At 53.6% G+C, this 20,772-nt stretch overlaps 2 protein-coding genes across 2 annotated transcripts in view; both read right to left on the bottom strand.

The window, feature by feature from the left end:
- The window catches only part of LOC148221056 (uncharacterized), a 16,148-nt gene extending 11,537 nt beyond the window's left edge, over positions 1 to 4,611 (bottom strand). Inside the window, exons 1-2 of the mRNA XM_088179480.1 lie at positions 4,412 to 4,611; positions 3,476 to 4,367 (exon numbers count right to left, since the gene is read on the bottom strand). Coding sequence (XP_088035606.1) covers positions 3,476 to 4,367; positions 4,412 to 4,611 — 1,092 coding nt within the window. The remainder of the gene's footprint in view (positions 1 to 3,475; positions 4,368 to 4,411) is intronic.
- SOCS7 (suppressor of cytokine signaling 7) lies at positions 1,353 to 20,772 on the bottom strand. The gene is made up of 12 exons (XM_088179424.1): positions 19,852 to 20,772; positions 17,076 to 17,140; positions 16,849 to 16,953; positions 15,333 to 15,407; positions 13,268 to 13,380; positions 12,359 to 12,527; positions 10,358 to 10,486; positions 8,222 to 8,357; positions 6,710 to 6,850; positions 3,535 to 5,458; positions 3,286 to 3,340; positions 1,353 to 2,962 (listed from the first exon to the last, which is right to left on the bottom strand). The coding sequence occupies exons 1-9, from the start codon at positions 20,694 to 20,696 to the stop codon at positions 6,730 to 6,732; spliced, it is 1,758 nt and encodes a 585-aa protein (XP_088035550.1). The 5' UTR covers positions 20,697 to 20,772; the 3' UTR covers positions 1,353 to 2,962; positions 3,286 to 3,340; positions 3,535 to 5,458; positions 6,710 to 6,729.

Below are 20,772 nucleotides of genomic sequence, written 5' to 3'. Positions count from 1 at the left end.
AGGAGGAGGAATGGGGGATCGGGGAGATGAGGAGAGGGATGAAGAGAAGGATGGGGGATGAAGAAGAGGAAGAGGAGGATGAGGGGATGAAGAGGGGATGAAGAGGAGGAAGAGGAGGATGTGGGAGGATGGAGGGGATGAAGAAGAGGAGGAGGATGGGGGGATCGGGGAGATGAAGAGGAGAAGGATGAAGAAGAGGAGGATGAGGGGATGAGGAGGGGATGAAGAGGAGGAAGAGGAGGATGGGGGGGATGAAGCTCCCCGAGCCCCCCCAGCCCCGGCTCTGCCGCCGCCTTTGATTCGCCGCGCCCGGGGGAGAATTTGGGGGGAGAGGGGCTGGGGGGGGCAGGAGGGGGATTTGGGATTTTGGGATGGAATTCTGGGATGGGATTTAGGGATGGGATTTTGGGCTCCCCCTGAATTTTTGGGGGTACCCTGATGGGTTTTTGAGGTACCAGGGGGGCACCCAGAGCTCCCCCTTTAATTTTTGGGGACACCCTGAGGGATTTTTGGGGCACCCAGAGCTCCCCCTTTAATTTTTGGGGACACCCTGATGGATTTTTGGGGCACCCAGAGCTCCCCCTTTAATTTTTGGGGACACCCTGATGGATTTTTGGGGCACCCCGAGCTCCATCCCAAACATTTTTTGGACACTGGGAAATCCCTGATGGATTTTTGGGGCACCCTGAGCTCCCCCTTGAATTTTTTGGGGGGGGCACTGAGAACTTCCTGATGGATTTTGGGGTTCCAGGATGCCCCAAAAAAAAAAAAAGGACCTGGGGGGGATGGGAAGGGGTCGGGGACTCAGAATGCACCACAAAAAAAAATAAAAAAATAAATAAAAATCCAACAATTTCCAAGATTTTTATTTCAAACCCTTCCTCTCTTCCCTTCCCACCCCCTCCCCAACAGCAAAAAAAAAAAAAAACAAAAAACCCCAAACAACCCCCAAAAAAAACCCCAAAAAACGACGCTAAAAATGAGTTTTACAAACACCAAGTCAGCTCTTCCTGGCTGACCCCGTAGGAAAAAAAAAAAAAAAAAAAAAAAAAAATCCCCCCCCCAAAAAAAAAAAAAAAAATCCCCAAACCCCCAAAATCCAGGAATTCCACACCAGCAGTTCCTAAAATCCCCCACAAGAGGCCAAACATGCCTATAAATACAATATTTACACACAAACCCCACAGCTCCCCACCCCAAAAAATAACCAAACACACCCAAAAGTGCATTTGTGGTTCATATCAAAAACCATTATTATTAATATTATTATTATTAATTATTTTTTTTTCTTCATTAAATCTGAAAGATTGGCCTGCAAAGTCCGTTTGGTTTTTTTTTTTTATTACTATTACTATTATTATTATTATTATTCTTTTTTCTTTTTTTAACCATTTAGTAACTTTTCTCATATATTTATGAAAATAAATTATACAGCCACTATTCGAATAAATTAAACACACACCCAAAAAAAAAAAAAAAAAAAGAAAAAAAAATCAAAATTAAAATCCAAAATTAAAAATAAAACGAAGCAAAAGCTGCTTTTTGTTGTGGTTTTTTGTTTTGTTTTGTTTTAAAATTCCAAAGGGTCATTCCCAAAATCCTGGCGAGGTCCTGCTGGAATTCAGCTCATTCCTTTTCCAAAGGGGAGACTGGATCCTGGGAAATTCCCGGACTGGGAGCACTGGGAACTGCCCAGGGTGGATTTTTGGGGCACTGGGAGCACTGGGAGAACCCCAGGGTGGGATTTTGGGGCACTGGGAACACCCCAGGGTGGCACTGGGAGCACTGGGAGACTCCCAGGATGGATTTTTGGGGCACTGGGAGCACTGAGAGAACCCCAAGGTGGATTTTTTGGGCACTGGGAGCACCCGAGGGTGGCACTGGGAGCACTGGGAACTGCCCAGGATGGATTTTTGGGGCACTGGGAGCACTGGGAGAACCCCAGGGTGGGATTTTGGGCACTGGGAGCTGCTCAAGGTGGATTTTTGGGCACTGGGAAAACCCCAGGATGAAGATTTGGGGCACTGGGAAGGACTGGGAGCACCCCAGGGTGACGTTTTGGGGCACTGGGAGAACCCCAGGGTGGGATTTTGGGGCACTGGGAGCACCCCAGGGTGGCACTGGGAGCACTGGGAACACCCCAGAGTGAATTCTTAGGGACTAAGAGCTGCCCAGGGTGGGATTTTGGGGCACTGGGAGCACTGGGAGTACCCCAGGGTGGCACTGGGAGCTGCCCAAAATGGATTTTCGGGCACTGGGAGAAGCCTAGGATGAAATTTTGGGGCACTGGGAGCACTGGGAACTGCCCAAGGTGGGATTTTGGGGCACTGGGAGAACCCCAGGGTGGATTTGTAGGGACTGGGAACACTGGGAGACTCCCAGGGTGGCACTGGGAGCACTGGGAGCTGCCAAAAGTGGATTTTTGGGGCACTGGGAGAAGCCCAGGACAAGGATTTGGGGCACTGGGAGCACTGGGAGCTCCCTGGAGTGGATTTTTAGGGACTGGGAGGTCCCCAGGGTGGGCTGGGAGCACTGGGAGCACCCCAGGGTGGCACTGGGAGCACTGGGAACACCCCAGGGTGGCACTGGGACACCCCAGGGTGGCACTGGGAGCACTGGTCGTGCTCTGCAGCTGGAGGCACAGTTGGAGGCAGCAGTGCCAGGATCCCCCAATCCCAAGGGATTTTTGGGGAGGGGATTCCCTTGATCCCAAAGGATTTTTGGGAATGGGATCCCACACAGATCCCAAGGGATCCACCCTCAGGGGAGCTCTGGGGACACAGGGATGGGACACAGGAAGATCCAGGGAAACTGGGATGGGGACACTGGAAAATCCTGGGACACTGGGATGGGGAAGTGCAGGAATTCTCCCAAGCCCCATTCCAGAGCAGGATCCTGCCTTTCCCCCCCCCAGAACAATCCCAGCTCCCATTCCCTGATCCACTGCTCCCCATTCCCAAACCTCTCTCCCCATTCCCAAACCTCTACCCCCATTCCCAAACCTTTCTCCCCCATTCCCAAACCTCTCCCCCTTTCCCAAACCTCTCCCCCATTCCCAAATCTCTCCCCCATTCCCAAACCCCTCCCCATTCCCAAACCTCTCCCCCATTCCCAAAACTCTCCCCTTTCCCAAACCTCTCCCCCATTCCCAAAACTCTCCCCTTTCCCAAACCTCTCCCCCATTCCCAAATCTCTCTCCCCTTTCCCAAACCTCTCCCCCATTCCCAAATCTCTCCCCCATTCCCAAACCCCTCCCCATTCCCAAACCTCCCCCCACTCCCAAACCTCTCCCCATTCCCAAATCTCTCCCCATTCCCAAACCTCTCCCCCATTCCCAAACCTCTCCCCCTTTCCCAAACCTCTCTCCCCATTCCCAAAACTCTCCCCTTTCCCAAACCTCTCCCCATTCCCAAATCTCTCTCCCCATTCCCAAATCTCTCTCCCCATTCCCAAACCTCTCTCCCCATTCCCAAACCTCTCTCCCCATTCCCAAATCTCTCCCCCATTCCCAAATCTCTCTCCCCATTCCCAAACCTCTCCATCCCAGAGCAGCACAGGATTCCCTTGGGAATGCCACCACCACAGCATGGAAAGAACAGGATTTCCCTGGATTTCCCTGGATTTTCCCTGCAGACTCCCACAGCTTTCCCAATTCCCTACATCCCGTTCTCCATCCCTCATCCAAGCCTTTTTTCCTTTTTCCAGAGTTTCTTTTTTTGTTGTTTTTTTGGGAAGAAAAGCTGGAGCAGGCCTGGCTCTCGGGAAGGTTTTCCCTCACACAATCCCATGAGGTATTTCCATGGATTTTGAAGCTCAGTTTCACCTGGAATTTTTTTAAGGATTGGGGTTTTTTTCCTCCAAATCCCAGCTGGAGAAGGGAGGGAGGGATCTGCAGCACCTTTTGTGGCAAAGCAGCTCGGCCAGCGGGAATTTTTTTTTTCCCATTAAAATCCACAGGAATTCCAAGGCAGGGATCATCCCCCGAGGTCCTGGCAGCTCCCAGGGAATGCTCAGATCCAGCAGCAATTCCTTGGATTCGGAGCACTGGGATGCTGCTCCTTGGAAACACGGGAGGGAAGAGGCTTCTCCAGAATTCCCAGCCCCTGCACGGAATTCCTGCCCAGGGGATGGAGCAGCAGCAGGTGAGGGAGGGAATTCTGTGCCCAAATCCAGGGAATCCTGTGCCCCAAATCCAGGGAATCCTGTGCCCCAAATCCAGGGAATCCTGTGCCCCAAAACCAGGGAATCCTGTGCCCAAATCCAGGGAACCCTGTGCCCCAAATCCAGGGAATCCCGTGCCCCAAATCCAGGGAATCCCGTGCCCAAATCCAGGGAATCCCGTGCCCCAAATCCAGGGAATCCTGTGCCTAAAACCTGGGAATCCTGTGCCCAAAACCTGGGAATCCTGTGCCCCAAATCCAGGGAATCCTGTGCCCCAAAATCCAGGGAATCCTGTGCCCCAAATCCAGGGAATCCTGTGCCCCAAATCCAGGGAATCCTGTGCCCAAATCCAGGGAATCCTGTGCCCCAAATCCAACTCTCCTGGATTTGCTGTTCCCAGTGTCCCAGGGAGAGGAGGAAGCTGCTCCAGGAGAATCCAAAGGAAATCATTCCCAGCCTCTGGAATCTTCTGGAAACGGCTCTGGAAGTTTGGGATCCCTGCAGGATCCAGGGACAACTCCAGCAATTCCAGCAGCAGCTTTTCCACCTTCCCAGGGGGAATCTTCCCAGTGTTGGTTTGGGAATGTTCCCTTTGGATCCATCACATCCCAAGCTCTTCCTTCCTTTCTTCCAGCTTTTCCCAGGATGCTCCTGCCAATCCAGGAGGGTTTGGATTTCTTTTCCCAAATCCTGGGAGGTGGGGGAGCTGCTCCACACTTCGATTATTCCCAGGGATTATTCCCAGGGATTATTCCATGCCCCTGGCTCTGTTTGCAGCTCTCCAGTGAGGATCAAAGCCTTGCCACGGAGCAAATGGATCTTCCCAGAGAATTCCCTCTTTTTTTTTTTTTTCCTTCCTCTTCCCCACCTTGAAATTCCCAAGGCAGGATCAGAAAATCCAACGGGATCGGAAAAATCCAGCAGGATCAAAAAAATCCAGCAGGATCAGAAAAATCCAGCAGGATCAGTTTTTTTCCCTCATGCTGAAAATCCAAAAAAATTAAAAATTAAAAAACTAAAAAATTCCAGAGGCATCCAAACTGAAAACTTCCAGGAAAAGTTGGGAATAGTGCCATGACATTCTTTGTTCCACGGGGACCCCTCAGGGCCGGGCTTGGTTCCCCCAGGATTTCTTTTCCCAGGATCCTGCTCTGCTGGATTTCCTGGGAATTCTGGGATTCCTGGGAATGCTGGGATTCCTGGGATTCCTGGGAATGCTGGGCCCTCTCCTCCAGGAGCAGCAGCAGCAGGAGCTCGGCCTCTTCCCCAGCACGGCAGGAGGGCAACAACCAAATTCCTGCCAGGAAAAACCAGCGGGAATTGGGATCAGATGGGAACGGGAGGGATGGGGGACTGGAGGAGAGGGGGAATGGGAATTGGGAATGGGAATTGGATTGGGGTTGGGAATGGGGAATAGGGAATGGGAATGGAGTGGGAATGGGAATTGGGATGGGGAATGGGAACAGGAATGGGAAGGGGAACGGGGAGTGGGAAGGGGAACGGGAAGGGAACAGGAATGGGATTGGGAATGGAGATGGAGATGGGAATGGGGATGGTTGTCATTCCCAGACCATTCCTGAACTCCTGAACCATCCCCAGACCATTCCCAAAGCATTCCAGATCCCTCCAGACCATTCCCCACCATTCCCACACCACCTAACACTATTCCCAGACAATTCCCAGACCACCCCAGACCATTCCCGACCATTCCCAAACCACCTGACACTATTCCCACACCACTCCCCACCATTCCCACATCACTCCCAGACCACCCCACACCATTCCCCATCATTCCCAGACAATTTCCAGAACATTCCCAGACCATTCCCACACCATTTCCAGAACATTCCCAGACAATTTCCAGACCATTCCCAGATAATTTCCAGAACATTCCCACACCATTTCCAGAACATTCCCAGACCATTCCCACACCATTTCCAGAACATTCCCAGACAATTTCCAGACCATTCCCAGATAATTTCCAGAACATTCCCAGACCATTCCCAGATAATTTCCAGAACATTTCCAGACCATTCCCAGATAATTTCCAGAACATTCCCAGACCATTCCCACACCATTTCCAGAACATTCCCAGACAATTTCCAGACCATTCCCAGATAATTTCCAGAACATTCCCAGACCATTCCCAGATAATTTCCAGAACATTTCCAGACCATTCCCAGATAATTTCCAGAACATTCCCAGACCATTCCCACACCATTTCCAGAACATTCCCAGACAATTTCCAGACCATTCCCAGATAATTTCCAGAACATTCCCACACCATTTCCAGAACATTCCCACACCATTCCCACACCATTTCCAGAACATTCCCAGACAATTTCCAGACCATTCCCAGATAATTTCCAGAACATTTCCAGACCATTCCCAGATAATTTCCAGAACATTCCCAGACCATTCCCACACCATTCCCAGACAATTTCCAGACCATTCCCAGATAATTTCCAGAACATTCCCAGACCATTCCCACACCATTCCCAGACAATTCCCAGAACATTCCCAGACCATTCCCAGCCCATTCCCGCACCGTCAGCGCCGCTGTCTCGGCTACGTGGAGGGCTGGGGCTCGTGCCTGTGTCGGGAGATGAGCTGAGCCTCCTTCAGCGACAGGTACTGCTCCTCCTGCGGGTCATAGTAATAGAACTTGCGGATGTAGGAGATCAGGGGCCTGGAAAACAGCGGGAAGAGACGGATCCATGAGCCACAAATTCCCAAAACACAACCAGAGCCTCTTTTCCAGAAAAAAAACGCTGGGAAGAGCTGGATCCCTGAGCCAGAAATTCCCAAAACACAACCAGAACCTCTTTTCTAGAAAAAAAAAACACTGGGAAGAGCTGGATCCATGAGCCACAAATTCCCAAAACACAACCAGAACCTCTTTTCCAGAAAAAAAAAAACACTGGGAAGAGCCAGATCTCTGAGTCAGAAATTCCTAAAATTCAACCAGGGGCTCTTCCAGGAAAAACACTGGGAAGAGCTGGATATATGAGCCAGAAATTCCCCAAAAAAACCCCAGAGCCCCTTCGAGGAAAAACACTGGGAAGACCTGGAACCCTGAACCAGAAATTCCCAAAACTCAACCACGGGTTCTTCCAGGAAAATCACTGGGAAGAGCCGGATCCATGAGCCAGAAATTCCCAAAACACAACCAGGGCCTCTTCCCTGGAAAAACATTGGGATGATCCAGATCCCTGAGTCACAGCCCCTCCAGAATTCCCAAAACACAACCTGGGCCTCTTTCCCAAAAAAGCACCAGGAAGAGCAGGATTCCTGAGCCATAACCCCTCCAACATTCCCAGATCCTGGGAAAGAAGAGAGGGAATGGCAGGGATGGATCCAGGGGGAAGGGCAGGGATGGATCCGGGGGGGAATGGCAGGGATGGATCCAGGGGGGAATGGCAGGGATGGATCCGGGGGGGAATGGCAGGGATGGATCCGGGGGGGAATGGCAGGGATGGATCCAGGGGGGAATGGCAGGGATGGATCCAGGGAGGAATGGCAGGGATGGATCCAGGGGGGATGGCAGGGATGGATCCAGGGAGGAATGGCAGGGATGGATCCAGGGAGGAATGGCAGGGATGGATCCAGGGGGAATGGCAGGGATGGATCCGGGGGGGAATGGCAGGGATGGATCCAGGGGGGAATGGCAGGGATGGATCCAGGGGGAAGGGCAGGGATGGATCCAGGGGGAATGGCAGGGATGGATCCAGAGGGGAATGGCAGGGATGGATCCAGGGGGAAGGGCAGGGATGGATCCAGGGAGGAAGGGCAGGGATGGATCCTGGGGGAATGGCAGGGATGGATCCAGGGGGAAGGGCAGGGATGGATCCAGGGGGAAGGGCAGGGATGGATCCAGGGGGAAGGGCAGGGATGGATCCAGGGAATTGCAGGGATGGATCCAGGGGGAATGGCAGGGATGGATCCAGGGGGAATGGCAGGGATGGATCCAGGGGGAATGGCAGGGATGGATCCAGGGGGAATGGCAGGGATGGATCCAGGGGGAATGGCAGGGATGGATCCAGGGAATTGCAGGACTCACTTGGGCAGAGGGAGCTCGGGGATGTGGTCGATCCGGACCAGCTGCCGGATGCGGAAGCGGCAGAGGTGCTGCAGGGATTTCACGTTGCTGAACCTGGAGACGGGATACAGGAGCTGGACTGGAGTCGGAGGGAGACCTGGAAAAGGAGATTTGGGATCTTGGATTTCCCCCAGGATTGCTGAATCCCAGAAATCCGGAGGTTTTTGAGCTTTCTCTGCTTCCAGGCACAGACCCCACCCTGGAAAACACTGCTGTGGAGCTGGAACCTTGGAGAAGGCTTGGAAATATGAATATAGAAATAAAAATATGTAAATAGAAATAGAAATAGGAATAAACAGTGAGAAATCACCAACGTGTGGTGGGTCAGGTGTGTGTGTTTTCACTGGGTTTTAAATTTGAGGTTTTTACAGTACAGGGGTGGAGATGGGACAAGATGGAGAATTTTGGGGTGGTGTCTTTTCCTTTGTTCTTCTTCTTCCCCACAGACCTCGGGCAGTGACCTTTGGCTGCTCAGTCAATGTCACTCTGAGGGTGCTGGGGATCCATGGTGGGGTCAGGAGGATCAATAATGTCGCTGTTAAACTTCTATTGCAGGGTTTGGCTTCCAAAGGCCTCGGAGCAGCCTCAGCCGGAGCCTTTTCCCCACTTGGAGCCAGGAGCTGGAGGTGCTGTCACACTTTGTGTCATTGCTGGTCACACACAATGAACATCCAACCCCAGCACGAGAGTCCTGCCCCAAGGGGAGGGTCCAAGATTTGGGATTGGGGTGGATTCCCATCCAAGATTTGGGATTGGGGTGGATTCCCATCCAAGATTTGGGATTGGGGTGGATTCCCATCCAATCTTTGGGACTGGGGTGGATTCCCATCCAATCTTTGGGACTGGGGTGGATTCCCATCCAATCTTTGGGACTGGGGTGGATTCCCATCCAATCTCTGGGATTGGGGTGGATTCCCATCCAATCTTTGGGACTGGGGTGGATTCCCATCCAATCTCTGGGATTGGGGTGGATTCCCATCCAATCTTTGGGATATTGGGGTGGATTCCCATCCAATCTTTGGGATTGGGGTGGATTCCCATCCAATCTTTGGGGTTTGGTGTGGATTCCCATCCAATCTTTGGGGTCGGGGAGGATTCCCATCCAATCTTTGGGATTGGGGTGGATTCCCATCCAATCTTTGGGATCGGGGAGGATTCCCATCCAATCTTTGGGGTATTGGGGAGGATTCCCACCCAATCTTTGGGGTGCTTTGAGGATCTGGAGGTGCTGTCACACTCTCTGTAATTCCTGATCAGACACAATGAACATCCAACCCCAGCACCGGGATCGCCTGGACCGCGTTTAATTAATCCTGGCTCTGAGGGAAAACGAACCGAACTAAAACCAAACCAACGAGTGCTGCAAAGCCCAGCTTAAACCCCGCCCACACACAGGATCAGGGTGGGAAAATGAGGAAAATGCTGGGAAGGGAATGGGGATTCCATCAGGAACGATGGGAGGATTCTTGAGGATGGAATTGTTCCGTGGAATTCCAGGGAATTTTTGGGGTTGGGAGGGGATTCCAAGCTCAGCTCAGCCCTTTCCTCACGCCTTCCACTGTCCTGGGTGGATCCAAGCTGGTCTGTTCCAGGGAGTTTTTTTGGGGAATGCACAGGGGAATTATTCCTGTTATTCCAGGGGATTTTTGGCAAAGCACAGGGGGGGTCACAGGAAATTCCTGTTCCCAGGCTCAATTGGAACCTCAATTTCAGGAAAATCCCATTCCCAGGCTCACCTGCAACCTGGAAATTCCCATTCCCAGGAAATTCCCATTCCCAGGAAATTCCCATTCCCAGCTCACCTGGATCCCAGGAAATTCCCATTCCCAGGCTGACCTGGATCCCAGGAAATTCCCAATCCCAGAAAATCTGGAACCCCAATCCCAGGAAATCTGCACTCCCAGCTCACCTGGATTGTAAGAAATTCCCAATCCCAGGAAATCCCCAATCCCAGGAAATCCCATTCCCAGCTCACCTGGAACCCACATCCCAAGAAATCCCCATTTCCAGCTCACTTGGATTGTAAGAAATTCCCAATCCCAGGAAATCCCCGTTCCCAGGAATCCCCATTCCCAGGAAATCCCAATCCCAGCTCACCTGGGACCCGGGAGCGCAGGAAATAGAGGAATTTCCCATTTTTGGAGTGCATGATGGCTCTCTTGATGAACTCCACCACGGACTGGCAGCGATCCTCGAACTTGGGGTGGCACCACAGGCTGAACGTCCCTGGACCACAAAAACATTTATTAGTATTATTAGTATTATTATATATTAATTAATACGGCCCGTTATCCCGGATCTCTCGCCTCTGCAGTGCTCCATGCTCACAATAATATTAATTACTATTATTATTATTATTATATATTAATTAATACGGCCCGTTATCCCGGATCTCTCACCTCTGCAGTGCTCCATGCTCACAATAACAATTATTATTATTATTATTATTATTATTATTATATTAATTAATATGGCCCGTTATCCCGGATCTCTCACCTCGCAGCACTCCATGCTCACAAGAACATTAATTATTATTATTATTATTATATATTAATTAATACGGCCCGTAATCCCAGATCTCTCACCTCTGCAGTGCTCCATACTCACAAGAACATTAATTATTATTATTATTATTATTATATTAATTAATATGGCCCGTTATCCCGGATCTCTCACCTCTGCAGTGCTCCATGCTCACAATAACAATAATTATTTTTATATATTAATTAATATGGCCCGTTATCCCAGATCTCTCACCTCTGCAGTGCTCCATGCTCACAATAACAATTATTATTATTATTATTATTATTATTATATTAATTAATATGGCCCGTTATCCCAGATCTCTCACCTCTGCAGTGCTCCATGCTCACAATAACAATAATTATTTTTATATATTAATTAATACAGCCCATTATCCCGGATCTCTCACCTCTGCAGTGCTCCATGCTCACAATAACAATTATTATTATTATTATTATTATTATATTAATTAATATGGCCCGTTATCCCGGATCTCTCACCTCTGCAGTGCTCCATGCTCACAATACTATTAATTATCATTCTAAATTAATTAACCGAAGCTCCTCGCCCTGGTAGTACTCCATGCCCACAATAACAATAATTATCATTATATATTAATTAAGATAGTCCCGTTACCCTGAACCTCTCACCTCTGCAGTGCTCCATGCTCATAACAATATTAATTATTGTTATATATTAATTATGATAGACCTGTTACTCCATTCCTCACCTCCGTACTGCTCCATGCTCACAATGCTATTAATTATCATTCTAAATTAATTAATCAAGTCTCGTTACCCCGGTAGTGCTCCATGCTCACAATAACAATAATTATTTTTATATATTAATTAATACAGACCGTTATCCCAGATCTCTCAACCCGGTAGTGCTCCATGCTCACACCACTATTAATTATCACTATAAATTAATTAATCAAGTCTTGTTACCCCGGTAGTGCTCCATGCTCACAATAACATTATTTATTAGTATTTATTAATTAATACAAGGCCTGTTATCCTGAACCTGTCACCCTGGTAGTGCTCCATGCTCACAATAACAACAATTATTACTATATATAAATTCAGATAGACCTGTTACCCTGTTCCTCATCCCAGTAGTGCTCCATACTCACAATACCACAAAAATCATTATAAATTAATTAATCAAGTCTCGTGACCCCCAACCTCTCACCTCCGTCCTGCTCCATGCTCACAATACCATTAATTATCATTCTATATTAATTACCTTTGTCTCGTTACCGTGGTAGTGCTCCATGCTCACAATAACAACAATTATTATTATCTATCAATTCAGATAGACCTGTTACCCCGTTCCTCACCCCGGTACTGCTCCATGCTCACAGCAATATTAATTATGACTGTATATTAATTAACTTTGTCTTGTTACCACGGTACTGCTCCATGCTCACAGCAATATTAATTATTGTAATATAACAATTAAACTGAGCCTGCTATCCCAGACATTCCATGATCCGGGCATTCCTCACCCCGGCAGTGCTCCATGCTCACAGTACCATTAATTACGATTGTCTATTAATGAACTCTGTGTGGTTACCGCGGTAGTGCTCCATGCGGGTGTGGTGGGTGACGCCCTGCGAGCGGAAGCTCAGGCTCAGGATGTAGCGCGGGTCGGAGCTGTCCCGCACCAGGAAGGAGCCGTCGCTCTTCCCCTTCAGCTTCATCTCGGCGTCCTCCCACGTCATGGGGCCCCAGTACCAGCCACACTGGCAACGGGGACACGGGGGGGATGGCAGGGGAACGGCTCAGACCCCAACCCCGGAGGGGTCACATTCCCAACCCCAATCCTGGAGGGATTGGATTCCCAACCCCAAGCCCAGAGGGGTCAGATGGACCAAACCCCAATCCTGGAGGGGTCACATTCCCAACCCCAACCCCGGAGGGGTCACATTCCCAACCCCAAGCCCAGAGGGGTCAGATGGACCAAACCCCAGTCCTGGAGGGGTCACATTCCCAACCCCAATCCTGGAGGGGTCACATTTCCAATCCCAATACTGAAGGGATTGGATTCCCAACCCCAGTCCTAGAGGGGATGGGAATGGCTCAAATCCCAATCCCAGAGGGGTCAGATTCCCAAAACCCATCCCGGAGGGGCTCGGATGGACCAAACCCCAATCCTGGAAGGGTTGGATTCCCAAACCCCAATCCTGGAGGGCACAGGAATGGCTCAAATCCCAATCCCAGTGGGGTCAGATTCCCGAAACCCATCCCGGAGGGGCTCGGATGGACCAAACTCGAATTGTAGAGGGGATGGATTCTCAAACCCAAATCCTGGAGGGGTTGGATTCCCAGTCCCAGAGGGCTCACATTCCCATTCCCACAGGGATCAGATTCCCAATCCCAGAGGGCTCACATTCCCATTCCCATATCCCATTCCCACTCCTGTCCCCATTCCTGTTCCCATTCCCGTCCCCATTTCCCCATATCCCGTCCCCATTCCCGGTACCTTCTCCAGCTCCCTCAGGCTGGCGGCGAAGCTGCCGGGGTCGGGCCGGGCCAGGGGACACTGCAGGGCCGGGGGCTCCGGTGGCCGCAGGGACACGGCCCGGGGGACAGCGTCTGCAGGGACACACAGGGACACGGCACTGTCACACAGGGACACACAGGGACACGGCACTGTGACACAGGGACACACAGGGACACGGCACTGTCACTGTCACACAGGGACACGGCACTGTCACTGTCACACAGGGACACACAGGGACACGGCACTGTCACTGTGACTGTCACACAGGGACACGGCACTGTCACTGTGACACAGGGACACACAGGGGACACGGCACTGTCACTGTCACTGTCACACAGGGACACACAGGGACACGGCACTGTCACTGTGACTGTCACACAGGGACACGGCACTGTCACTGTGACACAGGGACACACAGGGACACGGCACTGTCACTGTCACACAGGGACACACAGGGACACGGCACTGTCATTGTCACACAGGGACACACAGGGACACGGCATTGTCACACAGGGACACACAGGGACACGGCACTGTCACTGTGACACAGGGACACACAGGGGACACGGCACTGTCACACAGGGACACACAGGGACACGGCACTGTCACTGTCATTGTCACTGTGACACAGGGACACACAGGGACACGGCACTGTCACTGTGACACAGGGACACACAGGGACACACGGCATTGTCACTGTCATTGTCACACAGGGACACACAGGGGACACGGCATTGTCACTGTCACACAGGGACACACAGGGGACACGGCACTGTCACTGTGACACAGGGACACGGCACTGTCACTGTCATTGTCACACAGGGACACGGCACTGTCACTGTCACACAGGGACACACAGAGACACGGCACTGTCACACAGGGACACACAGGGGACACGGCACTGTCACTGTGACACAGGGACACACAGGGACACGGCACTGTGACACAGGGACACACAGGGACACGGCACTGTCACTGTCATTGTCACATAGGGACACGGCACTGTCACTGTCACACAGGGACACACAGAGACACGGCACTGTCACACATGGGACATGGCACTGTCATTGTCACTGTCACACAGGGACACACAGGGGGCACTGCCACTGTCACACAGGGACACACAGGGACACGGCACTGTCATTGTCACTGTCACACAGGGGACACTGGCACTGTCACTGTCACACAGACACTCAATGTCACTGTCTCTGTCATATAGGGACACTGGCGTCAGTGCCACTGTCAATGTCACTGTCATTGTCACACAGGGACACACAGGGGACACTGGCACTGTCATTGTCACACAGGGACACGGCACTGTCACTGTCATTGTCACTGTCACACAGACACCCAATGTCTCTGTCATACAGGGACACTGGCGTCAGTGCCACTGTCAATGTCACTGTCACACACAGAGACACCGGGGTCATTGTCACTGTTATTGTCACTGTCAGTGTCACTGTCACACAGAGACACTGGGGTACTGTCATTGTCACTGTAACATCGAGACACTGGGGTACTGTCACTGTCATTGTCACTGTCACCCACAGAGACACCCACTGTCACTGTCAATGTCACTGTCATTGTCACTGTCACACACACAGACAGCCCAGGGTCACTGTCACACACAGAGACACCCAATGTCACTGTCAATGTCACTGTCATTGTCACTGTCACACACACAGACAGCCCAGGGTCACTGTCACTGTCAGGAATCCCAGAAAAAGGCACAGGAAAAACAATAAATAAAAAAATAAAAACAATTTTTGTAAAAAAAAAAAATTAAAATAAATAATAAGAATAAAAGAATAAGAATAATAAGAATAAAAAAAATTAAAAATAAAATTAAATATAATAAAACATTACTAATAAAAACATTAATGATGAAAAATAATCACAGAAAGTGAAAAAATAAAAATTAATAATAAAGAACAAAAAGAAAAATAGTAAATAATAAAAAATTTAAAATAATAAGAAAGAAAAAGAATAAAAATAAAAATAATTTAAAAAAATTAAAATAATAAAAAATAAAAATTGTGCTGACCTGGGCCGTGGGGCGGGGGCGGCGGCGGCAGCGGGGAGGATCCCAGGAACACCGGGGGGAGAGCCCCGAAATCATCTAGGAGAGAGCACAGGGATCAGGGAATTCCCAAAATCACCCAGGAGAGAGCACAGGGATCAGGGAATTCCCAAAATCACCCAGGAGAGAGCACAGGGATCAGGGAATTCCCAAAATCACCCAGGAGAGAGCACAGGGATCAGGGAATTCCCAAAATCATCCAGGACAGAGCACAGGGATCAGGGAATTCCCAGGAAAAGGGATCAGGGAATTCCCAGGAAAAGGGATCAGGGAATTCCCGGGAAAAGGGATCAGGGAATCCCAGTGGAGCCTGAGAGGTTGGGAAAACAGCCTGGAAAAGAGAATTTGGGATTTCCACCGGCACAGGGAAGGAAGAGCCCAAATTCCCAGGGCTCCAAGGACCATTCCCAGTTTACCCAGGACAATTCCCAGTGCTCCAAAGACAATTCCCAGTTTTCCAAGGACCATCCCCCACTTTTCCCAACACTATTCCCAGTATTCCCAGCCCATCCCCAGTTTTCCCAGCACCATTCGAAGGGACTAACCCAGTTTTCCCAGGACAATTCCCAGTTTTCCCAGCACCATTCCCAGCATTCCAAGGACAATTCCCAGCCCATTCCCAGCATTCCCAGCACCCCAATATTCCCAGTCCACACCCAGCACCATTCCCACTATTCCCAGTCCGTACCCAGAGGCTGAGGCTCTAGCACAGTATTCCCAGCCCATTCCCAGTATTCCCAGCACAATTCCCAGTCCATTCCTAGTATTCCCAGCCCCATTCCCAGTATTCTCAGTCTGTACCCAGCCCTATTCCCAGTATTCCCAGTATTCCCAGTGCATACCCAGCCCCATTTCCAGTCCATTCCCAGTATTCCCAGTCCGTACCCAGCCCATTCCCAGTATTCCCAGCCACATTCCCAGTATTCCCAGCCCCATACCCAGCCCATTCCCAGTATTCCCAGTCCATACCCAGCCCCATTCCCAGTATTCTCAGTCTGTACCCAGCCCCATTCCCAGCATTCCCAGTATTCCCAGTATTCCCAGTCCATACCCAGCCCCATTCCCAGTATTCCCAGCATTCCCAGTGCATACCCAGCCCCATTCCCAGTATTCCCAGTATTCCCAGTCTGTACCCAGCCCCGTTCCCAGTATTCCCAGCCCCATTCCCAGCATTCCCAGTGTTCCCAGTCTGTACCCAGCCCCATTCCCAGTATTCCCAGTATTCCCAGTCCGTACCCAGCCCCATTCCAAGCATTCCCATCATTCCCAGCATTCCCAGTATTCCCAGCCCCATTCCCAGTATTCCCAGTCCGTACCCAGCCCCATTCCCAGTATTCCCAGTATTCCCAGTCCGTACCCAGCCCCATTCCCAGCATTCCCAGTATTCCCAGTCCGTACCCAGCCCCATTCCCAGTATTCCCAGTATTCCCAGTCCGTACCCAGCCCCATTCCCAGTATTCCCAGTATTCCCAGTCCGTACCCAGCAGGCTGAGGCTCCGGCGGGGCGGCGGGGGCGGCGTCGGGGGGTGAGGGGAGCTGAGCCCCCGCTGGGAAATGTCCACGTCCACCAGAGACACGGTCTCACCTGGAGACGGGGATGGAAAACCCCGGGATGAGCCCGGGGAAAGGGCGGGGATAAAAAAATAAAAAAATAAAAAATAAAAAATAAAAGCCCCAAAGCCGCAGGAATCGGCCCCAAATCCTCACCCGTGAAGAGGGGGCTGAACACGGCCGGGGAAAAGGCACTTTGGGTTCTGGTCAGGCGGTGCTTCCTGCAGAGGGGAGACAGCGCTGGAATCACCGGGAAAATCCAGGAGAGACCTCTCCAGGCAGGAGAGAGCCCAAACAGAACCTCCAAACAGAACCTTCGACAGCCAGAACCTCCAAACAGAACCTTCGACAGCCAGAACCTGCTCTGACTGGAGAGACTCCAACCAGAACCTCCGACCAGAACCTGCTCCAAACAGGAGAGACTCCAGCCAGAACCTTCAATCAGAACCTTCAACAAACAGAACCTGCTCCGACCAGAACCTGCTCCGACTGGAGAGACTCCAGCCAGAACCTTCAATCAGAACCTCTGAGCAGAGAACCTGCTCCAACCAGAACTTCAACCAGAGCCTCCAACAACCAGAACCTCCAACAGCCAGAGCCCGCTCCAACCAGAACCTCTGACCACCAGAACCTTCTCCTGCCACCAGAACTTTCTCCAGCCAGAACCTTCTGCAGCCACCAGAACCCTGGACTCAGTGACCACCAAATCCACAGATCCACGGTGGCCACCAGGTCCTTGGACTCATGGGGATCCATCCCATATCCATGAGGGCCACAGGTGAGGAGGCAACAACTCCCAACAGAACCAAGGCAAAGTCCTGGCTCTTCATCATCATCATCATCACTAGCATCATCATCCCACCAGGGAACGAGGAAAAAGGACCACGAATGATCCATCCCTCAGTGCCAGGATGGGATTCCTGGATCTGGAGACACCAGAGTTCTGTCTGACCCACAGGAGTTGCTGCATTGGGCCCCTTGAAGCAACCTTTGTTAAAAAAATGCCCAATTAGCACGAGGAGCTGCACGAGAAGAAGTGACCACCAAAGGGACCACCAAAGGGACCACCAAAGGGACCACCAAAGGGACCACCAAAGGGACCACCAAAGGGACCATCAAACCCCCAGAGCAGAGGAAAACCCAGGCAGCGATTCCCAGGAGTTTCCCTGCTCCCAGCCCCAGGAGGTCCCAGGGCTGCTGGACCAGCCCCAGCCCCACCAGCAAAGCTTTGTGTCACTCTGGGCACCTCGTCTGGGGCTGTCTGAGTCACTTTGGGCAAGGAGCCACCGTCCGAGGCTGCCCAGGGAGGCTCCTCGGGGCCAGGGGAGCTGCACAGAGGCCTCAGCTGCAGGGCTGGGAGCTGCCAGCTCCCCACCCACCCCCTGCTTCAAAGGCGAGCTCATTTCGGGGGCATTTTGGCCTCCTCGGGCTGCCAAAGGGCGCTGTCCTCACACGCCAGGGCTGCAGGTCACGCCTGACCCCGGGTCAGCAGCTCCAGCCTGGAGAAAAATTCCTGCTCATCCAGCAGGAGGAGGAGGCAGCACACCCCAAAATCTCTGCAAACCCCAACTCTTGCCAGGGCTGTGCTGTGGCACCGAATCCAGCCCTTTATTCCCGGCCTTCTCCAGGAGGAGTCTCAGTTCTGCTCTGGGAATGCCATGGGAAGCGGTTCCCGAGCCTGGGAAGCGGTTCCCGAGCCTGGGAAGCGGTTCCCGAGCCTGGGAAGCGGTTCCCGAGCAGCCCTGGAGCAGCCACAGCAGCTCCTGCCACCCTGGAGGTGACAGAAGAAGGATGAGGGGCAGGAGGGACATCCCACACCAAGGAATCCCGGGATTTGTCACCCCCATCCCAGCCCAGCTCTGGCTGGAAATGATTCCTCCTGCACAGGAGGGAGAGCTGAGCCCCCACCAGCACCTGAGCCTGGGGAATTCACCCTGCAAGGCACAGGAGGTGACACAACGCCATCCCTTGGGGACAGCAGAGCCACCCGAGGGGCCAGCAGAGCCCCAGCACCTGCAGCACCCCGAGCCACTCGTCCCCTCATCCATCATGGAATCACAGAACCTGGAAAAGCCCCCTGAGATCAGCGAGCCCAACCTGTCACAGATCCCACCGGGGCCACCAAGCCGTGTCCCCAGGTGCCACATCCACACATCTGAACAATTCCAGGGATGGCGATTCCACCCCTGCCATGGGCAACCTGTGCCAGCGCCTGACCACCAATAAATTCCAATTCTCCACCAACAAATCCTCCCCAAAATCCAACCTAAACCTCCCTGGGCACAGCTTGAGTCACCCCATTTCTTGTTCCCTGGAGCAGAGCCCGACCCTCACCCGGCTGCACCTTCCCGGCAAGAATTTGGGGAGCAAAAATGTCCCCCCCGAGCCTCCTCTCCGCCAGGCCGAGCCCCCCAGCTCCTCCTCACGGCACTGATGCTCCAAGCCCCGCTCCCGGTGCTGCTCCCCGAGGTTTTTCTGCCATCCCCGTCAGGGATGCAGGCCTGGAGCATCGCGACCCTGCTCCGCCAGCCTCTCCCGGCCTCCGTGTCCCCGTGAGTGTCCCCGGCAGATCCCAACCGGGACCTGTCACACGGGATGGCCCCGGTGCCTCGCGTCCCCCTCCAGCAAAGCATCACAGCACGGACCCGGGTCAGCCCCGGCCACGGGGACACCACTGGCCACGGCGACATCAATGGCCACGGGGACACGGCCTCCGGGCCACCCCCGGCCACAGGGCCACGGCTACGGGGCCACGGCCCCCCAGCCACGGGGACATCAATGGCCACAGGGCCACCCCTGGCCACAGGAACACGGCCACGGGGACATCAATGGCCACGGGGACACGGCCCCCGGGTCACCCCGGGCTCGGCCCGCACCCCGCGCTGTCCCCTCGCCATCCCTCCCCCGATGCCACCGCCGGTGTCCCCCGTACCTGCCCGGTTCCTGCTCGCGGCCGCGGGCCCCGCTCACATCCGTGAGGCTCCCGGCCGAGCCGGCGGCGCTGGCGGCGTCCCCGGTGGCCGAGCCCCCGCTGCAGCTCTTGGTGCGGAAGAGGCGACTGAGGCGGATGCGGAGCGAGCCCTTCCTGCCGCCGGGGCCGGTGCCGGTACCGGTGGGCGGCGGAGCGGGACCGGGCGCCGCCGCTGCTGCCGCCGCTCTGCCGGCGGCTCTGGCGGCCCCGCGCCCGGGGGACCCCGGCTCGTCCTCGGAGCCGCTGCCGCCCTCGTCGGGCTCCAGCGCTTCGAGCACCAGCAGCGCATCGCTGGTTTCCTCTCCGGCGGGCGGCCCGAGGCACGGGCAGGGGGCGCAGGGGGGGCAGGGGGTTCCCGCCGTGCCCGCCGCCCCCTTCGCCCCCAGCCCCGGCGGCCGCAGCCCCAGCGCCGCCAGCTGCAGCTCCAGCCCGTTCTGCGCCGCCGCTCCCCAGCTCGCCGCCGCTTTGGGCTCCAGAGCGCAGCGGTGCCGCGGGCACAGCTCGGCCCCGCCGCCCCCCGGGATCCCCCCGCCCGCCGCCGCCGCCGCCACCGGGCCGCAGTCCTCGCCGGGCCGGCCTTCGGTTGCAGCGTTGCGGAAAACCATCAGCTGCGGCCGGGGGCTGCGCAGAGCCGGCCCGGTCACCGGCAGCCGCCCCCCGCCGCCGAGCACCGAGCCCGCAGCGCCGGTACCGGCACCGGCGCCGCCCGCCGCGCCCGCCTCCGGCCCGGTGCCATAGCCCAGCAGCCGGCTGAGCACCCGGTACGAGGCCGCGGCGGCCGCCGCCGCATCCCCGTCGCGTTGCATGGCTACGGCCGCCGCATGGCCCGCGGGGACCGGGACCGGGACCGCACCGGCACCGGCGGCCGCCGCCGCCGCCCTC

The sequence above is a fragment of the Sturnus vulgaris genome, chromosome 27, assembly GCF_052056855.1.
Source record: "Sturnus vulgaris isolate bStuVul1 chromosome 27, bStuVul1.hap1, whole genome shotgun sequence".
Classification (NCBI taxonomy): Eukaryota; Metazoa; Chordata; class Aves; order Passeriformes; family Sturnidae; genus Sturnus; species Sturnus vulgaris.
Note: the sequence above shows the minus strand (reverse complement) of the source record. Positions and strands in the feature narration are given on the sequence as shown.